The 8,615-nt window shown below is 53.5% G+C and overlaps 1 protein-coding gene across 1 annotated transcript; it reads left to right on the plus strand.

Annotated features, from left to right (window-relative positions):
* Positions 1-329: 329 nt before the first annotated feature.
* GC (GC vitamin D binding protein) lies at positions 330-5,853 on the plus strand. The gene is made up of 12 exons (XM_037392262.1): positions 330-453; positions 2,026-2,095; positions 2,537-2,669; positions 2,768-2,979; positions 3,417-3,549; positions 3,694-3,788; positions 4,093-4,222; positions 4,373-4,575; positions 4,795-4,927; positions 5,037-5,134; positions 5,396-5,528; positions 5,620-5,853. The coding sequence occupies exons 1-12, from the start codon at positions 345-347 to the stop codon at positions 5,680-5,682; spliced, it is 1,512 nt and encodes a 503-aa protein (XP_037248159.1). The 5' UTR covers positions 330-344; the 3' UTR covers positions 5,683-5,853.
* Positions 5,854-8,615: the final 2,762 nt, after the last annotated feature.

The raw sequence follows: 8,615 nt of genomic DNA on the forward strand, positions 1-8,615 counted from the left end.
GTGCTTGCACCCCAAAAGTGCAGGCTCCTTCCTTGCACGGGGCTGGGAGAACCATTTCTTGGCCCAACCCACATTGCTTTGCGTTCCTGGGATGTATGGAATGCTTTCCCTGGCACATCCTCTATTGTTCATGTTGCACCCACCATCCATCTCAGGCAGGAAGACCCTGCCTGAGGCTCCTACAGCAACGCATCCCCATTTTGCTGAGTTAATGATTAAAATCAGCCCGATTTTGGAGGTGCTGGCACCCAGACTATGGCAGGCAGGCCAAGGATGCTCACCCTCTGCCCCTCCACTGGGATTAATCATTCACCTGGCAATTGGCACTACATATAAACACTGGGATGGGTTTCCCAGCACTGCTTTTCGGCTGGAGGAGGGAAACCGGCTCCAACATGAGGGCAGCTCTCTCCCTGATGCTGCTTTTAGCCGCTGTGCGTGCCGAGCACCGAGGTAAGGGCATTTATCATGTGTCTGGGGCTTTGCTCTCCTGCAGGGATGAGGGATATGAGGCTGGGGTCCATCTGCTCTGGTGGTTTTCAGTGACCTCCCCTCTCCCCAACCCACAGCCAAATCACTGGGCAGGAATCAAAGGGAGGGAAGGGAAGGCATGGGATGATGCTTTGGTACCTGGGATACCCCTTTGGGGTGATGCTGGAGGAGCTGGGAGGGAAAGAGCCTGGGCTGGTGTCGGGGTCAGAGGAAGGAGGAGAGGACTGTGTCGCAGGGCCCAGCTTCTTCCCTTTGCAAGGGAAAACGAGATTTTCTGACCCCCTTCACAAGACCTTTTTGGTGTAACACCCACCCTTCGGATGGAAATGATGCTCTGTGCCACCCTTTGCTGCCTTCACAGCACTGCAGGGAATCACCCACCTGCCAAAACCAAGAAATGCAGTAAGTTGGTGCTTGGAGCAGTGCTGGCAGCTTCTGTTCATGTGAGGAGAGAGACCTGCCTTTTACCATGGCTTCCCCTTTTTTCCTAGTGCTACCAACCCTGAAAAAGTGCCATCACTCTTCCTTCCCCACCCAAGTAATGTGACCTTCAATGTAACGGCACATAACCCCTCGGTTTTGTGGAAATGACCTTGCTTCACACTGTAACACCAGTAAATACTGGTATCAGTATTTACCCTGCCAGTACCAAAGTCTAACCAATGCAGTTTACAGCAAAAATCAATAGCATTTTTCCAAGGATGAAAGAGTCACTGGGGATGTCTTCACTGCTGGGTGCTTCTGACCTCCATGGTCCTGTCTCCAGAGCTCCCTGGCAGAAAAACCAACACCTCGCATTTCACACACCCAGAAACATCCATTCAGACAAGGAACGAACAGGCCTGATGTTTTGGCTGTTGCTTTCACAGCGGCCAAGGAGGGGGTTTGCCCCTGCCCCTTTTTTTGGCTGCAGAACTGGAGCAGCAGCCTGGGTACCAGAGGTGCTTCTCCAAGACCAGCAGCACAGCAGCTGCCTTTGCTGGTCTGCAGTGCCGTACCAACACCTTCCCAGGGGCAACCACCAAGTCTGACTTGAGAAAAGAAGCAACTGTGTAAAAAAATAACAATCCTCAAGCAAATAAAGCAAGAGCTCCACAGCCTTTGGACCATGTTTTGTGGTGGCATAGCATCCCCCACTCCCACACCACTGTTGCTGCCAGGGAAGGAAGGGGAAAGTAAGAGCAAAACAGGGGGTCAAGTAGGAACAGGATCCCCAAAAGATCATTTTCCCTGGCAAGAAGCAAAAGATCTGAGTTATTTTCCTTAGGGGACTCAGGCAGAGCCATGCTGGTTTTAGGTTCTGCAAGGAGAAAGGTTTCTGGAAATGAGTGCTAACTGCCACCCAAAGAGAAGGGCATAGGAGGTGGTACTGCAGGGGAAAGCAAAACCAGCATTTTCCCAAACCCCAGCTCCAGCAGATGCAGGCTAACTGAATCCCGGCTCCCCGGCCACCCCAGGTACAGCGAGGGCTGTGCCCTAGCAAGCCAAGGCAGAAATCCTGCTCACAAATTCTCCTTTTTTCTGCACTGACAGGTAAAGCTTACGTCCGGGACAAAGTCTGCCAAGAGTTCAAGGCCCTGGGGAAGGAGGATTTCCGAACGCTGTAGGTACCTCCTGCCATATTTGCCCTGACAGGACACTCAGCACCTGATCCGAGATCAAAAAGTACTAAATAAAAATACTTTTAGAAAGGGGAAGATTTATTCATTCTCCACAAATGAGGACTCCGAATGCTCTTAACAGGAGAGAAGTTTGCTTCGTTGGTGAACTCCTCAAAACCAATTAGGTGCCTAAATAATCAGGAATTCAAACAGAGCTGGTGCGTGATCCCCTGGAGAGGGCAGCCCCCCGCCTGAGACCCACTCTGGGTCTTTCACAGTTGTTTTCCAAGGAATACGCTGCTATTACTTGCAGCGCCACAGCTGCTCCTCTCCAGCTGACGATGTTAAACCCCATTTTGGCAGAATTATGCTGCAATGTGATTTTTGTCATAAGAGAGAGAAACATACCCCTAGCTCATCCTCTCCTTGCTCCCTGCTCCCAGGACCATTATTGCCAATAGCAGGAAATTCTCCAACGCCACCTTCGAGGAGATCAGCCACCTCGTCCACGAAATCGTCTCCCTGGCTGAAACTTGCTGCACTGAAGGTGCTGACCCCTCCTGCTACGATGACGGGGTAAGGCTGGCCGAAACTTGGTGATGGACCCCAAAACCAGGGATGGTGGGGACAGTTTAGGATGGTTACCAGCATGTAACCTCCTCTCCCTCCCACAGTCCTCAGCTCTGTCAGCCAAATCCTGCAGCGCAGACTCGCCCTTCCCGTCTCACCCTGGCACGGCTGGCTGCTGCGCCCATGAGGGGCTGGAGCAGAAGCTGTGCCTGGCCGCCCTGCGGCACCCACCCCAGGACCTGCCCCGCTACCTCCAGCCCTCCAACGAAGAGATCTGCCAGGCCTTCAAGAAGGACCCTAAGGACTTTGCAGACAGGTAAGCCAGGCTGGGGATGGCACTCGGTCTCGCCGATAACAGCCAATTGAGCCAGTGTGCATGATGGCACTGGCTGACATCCAGGTGCCCACCAAGCGAGCATCTCCCAGTCTTGCCCCGCTGCCATTGCTGCTGTGGCTCTTGGTGACTGTGGGGCTACCAGTGCATCAGAGTAAAACACTGGGGCGACCCGCATTTGCACGAGCCCCAGCAGCCGGATATTACCAAAGGGATGAGGAGTGCCACCGCCTGTGCAAGTGGCTGGAGAGGGGCCACCAGCCAGATTGATGGCTTGGTGCAACAAGCTGGCAGCATGGGGTGGTACCTGGAGAGGGCTGCCATCTCCTGGCAGCCCTAACACCCCCAAACCCTCCATCTCCTGCACCTGAGTACCCGATCCCGGGGCACCGGCTCATCTCAGCCCACCTCTGCCACAGGTTTCTCCACGACTACGCCAGCAGCTACAGCCAAGCGCCCCTGCCCGTGCTCCTGGGCTCCACCAAGTCCTTCCTCTCCATGGTTTCCACCTGCTGCATCTCCCAGGCACCCACTGCCTGCTTCCTGAAGGAGGTGAGGCTCTTCGGACCACTGGGCTCAGCCCCGTCCTCGCTCCTCAGGGAGCTGGACGAGCACTGTGCTGATGGCCTGAGGAGAGGTGGCTGGGAAAGGCTTGCATTTCCCTCAGAGGACACCTCCATCTTCTTTTTATGGCAGAAACTGGAAAGGAAAACCATCTCCCTCCTCACCCTGATGTCAAACCGGGTTTGCTCCCGCTTCACGGCGTACGGGAAGGACAAACTCACCTTCAGGTAAAAGGGGAAAATGGCCTTTTCTTTCCTGGAGATCAGGCTGTGAGCGCATTCCTCTTTCAAGCTGCGGATCCTGTTCACAGGCAGCACTCACAAAGGCAGATGTTAATTACGTTGTAAAAAACAAGCGCGCTGTAGCATCCCGTGGAAGTCCTATGCCTGTAGCTGAGGCACAGGATGAGCCCCGTGGCTCCCCATCATGTCCCACCCACACCTCTATGCAGCAAACCCCCTGCTTGGAGCTGTTAATGGGGAGGGGGGAGCTGAGCTCCCTAAGCCCCTCGTACGCCTTGTGCACGCCCAGCTACCTCACCTCGCTTGCTCAGAAGATGCCCAGTGCTTCCTTCGAGAACATTTTCCCCCTGGCAGAAGATGCTGCTGAGGTGTTTTCCCAGTGCTGTGACTCGGTGGCTGAGGACTGCATGCAAAAGAAGGTAGGAGAACCAGGAGTCCACCTCAAAACCACCTCCTGAGTCACAGCAGGGGCTTAGGGCCTTGAACTCCGTTGTGGTGAGGGGGTCTGCAGCCTCACCAGCCCCGGCAGGAACCCAAGCCCCACACACTCTCTGCTCCCCTCTTTGCAGTTATCGGAGCACACAGCCAAAGTCTGCAGCATGCTGTCGGCCCAAGATGCAAGGTTTGCCAACTGCTGCAAGGGGAAAAACCTCATGCAAAACTATTTCTGCATCTTGGCCTTGCCACCGGCGCCTGCCCACAAAGTGCCAGACACGCAGAAGCCGTCGAACGAGCAGCTGTGCAGTGAGGATGGGCCTCGCCATGTCAAGAGGTAAGCGGTACCCACAGCAGCTGAATTGCTGACCCTTCCTCCTCCCCTAGTCTTCATTATATGGTTTGATTATTATTAGGATAATGGGGGGAGCAGCCTCTCTTCCCTCAGGGGTATCACCCCCAGGAATTGCACAATGATGTGAAAAGCAGCCCCCATCCCACGCTGAGCAGCACCAGCAATAAAAACTCTTACAGCTGCTTGTTTTCCCTGCTCCAGGTACCTGTTCGAGCTGGTGCAGGAGTATCCCAGCATCCCCGATGCCTTCTTCGGCAAGATATATGATGCCTCCAAAAAAGTCAGGGGGGAGTGCTGCTCTGCCAAGGACTCCGCTGCCTGCCTGGACAGCAAGGTGAGAGGCAGGGATGGCTGCGCTGGCTCCCCTCCCTTGCTGCCCTGCATCCCTCAAACCCCCACAGAGGCTTTTCCCAGCCTGCTTACAGCCATCCTCTGCTACCCAGCGCCAGCAGATGGGAGAAGAGCTGCCCCCCTTCCTGGAAAAGACCAACCAGCTCTGCGGGCAGTACAACAAGTTAAATTTCCTTGATTTCAAGAAGAGGTAACCTTTTCTCCCTCTCCCTCAAAACTGGATCAGTGGATGCAATCAAAATCTGGCCAAAATTTTGAGGATGGGTGAATGGAGCTGGTAGTTTTGAGCCTAAACAGCAGCAAAATACAGGGAAGCACATAACACAACCCTTGCAGGGGGTCCAGCCCCATTCCTTCTGCCACCTGCATGTGCTTCCCTTCCCTGAAAATGCCATAGAGGTATTCAATGCCTCCAGCTCTCTGCTAAAACCCGTCGGTCCCTACCTGGCAGGCTGCGGGAAAGCCTGACACAGACGATGCCAGAGGCCAGCCCCGAGCTGCTGGGTCAGCTGGTGGAGCAGCAAGCCGACTTCGCCTCCACCTGCTGCCCCCCCAACTCACCCCCTCTCTACTGTGCCTCCAAGGTAAAGCCACGGCCCCCTCACCCACCCCATGCCATGCTGGCGGTCAGCCTCCACGCCTGGGGCTGCCCCTCTGCTTTTCCCCCTTTTGCAGGTGAGCTCGGAGCTGGAAGCAGCATGCAAGGGGGGCTCCTGCCTGCTGGGCTCTGCACCCTGAGGTGAGCGGCTGGGGTGGGGGTCTGGTAGGCCGGCATTGGGGACTGCTCCTCCAGTCACACATGGATGGAACAGGGAATTGCAGGACCACCGAGCCCCCAGCTCCCTGTCCACCCACCGGCAATACCACTGATGTATTCCTGTGGCTGCAATAAAGACTGTAAAAAGTTCCCTCCCTGCTGCTGAAAAGGCTTTCTGCATCCCCGGGGCGGTGGGGAGGGCTGGAAATGGGCATGGCCCTGGCTCTGCAGGTAGGAGGAGGTCCCTGCTCTAGTCCTGGGAGCTAATGATCTAAAAAAATTAAGCAAAACCACCAAAGACATTCATCAAGTGCTCCAGAAGATGGCTCTCTGCCTGTCACCCAAGATGGGGCCTCTGGGCACCCCGGCAGCCCCAACACCCCCATTCCGTACCCCAGACCCACTCCTCTGCCCGTATGAGCCCCTCCAACCCCCCTGCCTGCCAAGCTGAGCCCTGCCAAGTACTGGCACTGTTTGGGGGGTGCTGCAGGCAAAGCAGCCCCGCGTTGGGAGGCAGGAGGATGGTAAACCCAGCTGGGAAAATGAACGGAAAATACCCTAAGCCCTAACTGGTCAGCTTTTTGCGGGAGAACAAAATCTAAATATATGAAGGAAGGCAGATAATGATACCTCCATGCACAGAGCTGTGCCGTGCAAAGGAACCAGCAAATTAAAACAGCCTATGCTGTAGTGATAAAACATGGATGAACCACGGTGATGGAACAAGGAAAGCAATAAATGAAATAAAGTGATGCGAACAGAGCAATGGCCTTACCAGTGGGGCAGAGGGACTCCATCTGAAAAGGGAAAACTCTGCAAGGGACAGAGGATTAATGGGAAGAATTGGGGGAAATTAATTTAAAGCTAATTGAGGCCCCAGAGTAACTACTTTGCGGACAGTGTTAGGAGTCAACAGTTGCCACACTCACCAGACCCGACCTTCAGTGAAAACGAGAAGAAACCTCGCTTCACAGCAGTTCCTCTCTGTACCCGAGAGCATCAGCAGCCCCCAGATCCCATTCGGTTTTCCCATGACGTGAGAAACGAGGTGGATTTGGCTGGCACAGTGCAGGGATTGTGCCCTGGGCTGCAGGTTGGTCCCTGCCAGAGCCTCTCTGGCAGTTGCAATGCTGACAGCCTCATCCCCAGAAAGGTGGGGAGATCGGCAAAGACCATCCTCCTCCCTCCCCACCCAGGAGCCTGCAGCGAGTGCTCACGGAGCTCCAGAGCTGCTATTGTCGTTGCTTAAACCGTCTCCTAGCAAATACATCACCTGGGCCCCCACCTTTGCCTGCGGTTATCCTTGCTGGCAAAGTTACCTATGGACCCTGCAAACCCCATGCTCTGGGGTCACCAAGCCCACCCAAAGCATGCTAGAAATAGAGCGGGGCCAGGCTTGAATGCTGTCTGTGTTTTTACCCAGGCAGGGCTGGCAGCCTGTGCTGGGGACAGGCAGCGCTACTGCACCCATTGCTGGCACCTGCCCATGGGCAAGCACTGAGCTTGACCTTGCCCAGCTCCCAAACCATGGCAGCAGTGGCAGCATCTCCATGGGGGCACGAGGGGGAAGGAGCCTCACCCCACAGAGGCTGCATGGGGTGGCAAGATGTTATTTTTGGGGACAGAACTGGAAATAATGACTTGCTTTTTTTTTTTTTTTTTTTTTTTTTTTGTGTGTGTGTGTGTGTGTGTAAGGCACATGTTACTGGGCAAGATAAACACCTTTTTTTTTTTCCCTGCATCAGCACCCAGACGCTGAACATGCTCTCAAATTGTGGTAGCATGCGGCAGTTCTCACAACCCAGGACTGGACCCTGTTGCATTGTAGCAGCAAGAACACAGACACCAAGGCACCTGTTCCACCCACCCACCACCATGTTACATCATGCTTTCAGCATTTATTTTCCAGAATAATTAACAGTTGTTTTTTTCTCCTTTCATGTTGGGGTGAGACACCCACATCTCACTCATGTACTTGGCATTGCCAGCAATTTCTCTCACCTCCCCAGTACATCAATAAGTATGCGGATGTGTTTCCATTTCATCTTCCCACTCCGGGTGGTACCCACGGCAGCAGCTCTGGGCACCAACCATGGTCAATGCCGCACAGCTGGGTCCTGGCAGACAGGGCTCTACCCCACCGCTCCTGGAAAGCACTTTAGTCTCCATCAGGCACCAGGTATTAATGACCAGCCTGAGCTTTTCTCCCTTCCAGCATCCCCTTCCATCCCATTCATCCAATTCCATCCCATTCATCCCATTCATCCCATCCATCAAATTCAGGATGCATGGGGTAAAGGCTAACAATTACAGCAAACTTCTGGGTTTCCAAGAAAAACTGGAGAAATACAATTAAGCAAGCCAAGAACAACTCCTTCTGCTGTGTGCCTGTTTCTAGGAAATGTGCTGATATATAAAAATAGAGCATAGAAAATAGCAGTGCTTATTATCAGTGCAGCTTTCTGGGCAAGATGCGCACACTCCAATACCCCAAGGGTGTTTCCTAATACTGAAAGCCTGGGCACACTGGAGAGAGCAGAAAGCCAAGCCCAGTATTCTGCTCACTCTGGAGCAGCCTGCATCGCCCACCCCTTCACACCTGGAACAAAAGAAAGAAGAAGAAAAAAAAAAAAGGAGAAGAAATAATAAAGAAAAAAAAAAGAAAGAGGAAGGAAAAAAGGGAAAAAAAGAAGAAAAAAAAAAAGGAGAAGAAAAAATAAAGAAAAAAAAAAGAAAGAGGAAGGAAAAAAGGGAAAAAAAGAAGAAAAAAATGAAAAAAAAAAAAAAAACAAAAAGCAAGCCTGGGGTATCTCCTGGGACCATAAGCAGCCTCAACAGGCACAAAACACCAGGACAGAAACACCCCATCGCTGCTGGCATGGTGGCCAGGCAGGGCTTGTGGCCCCAGCTCCCC

Source organism: Falco rusticolus, chromosome 1, assembly GCF_015220075.1.
Source record: "Falco rusticolus isolate bFalRus1 chromosome 1, bFalRus1.pri, whole genome shotgun sequence".
NCBI classification, from domain to species: domain Eukaryota; kingdom Metazoa; phylum Chordata; class Aves; order Falconiformes; family Falconidae; genus Falco; species Falco rusticolus.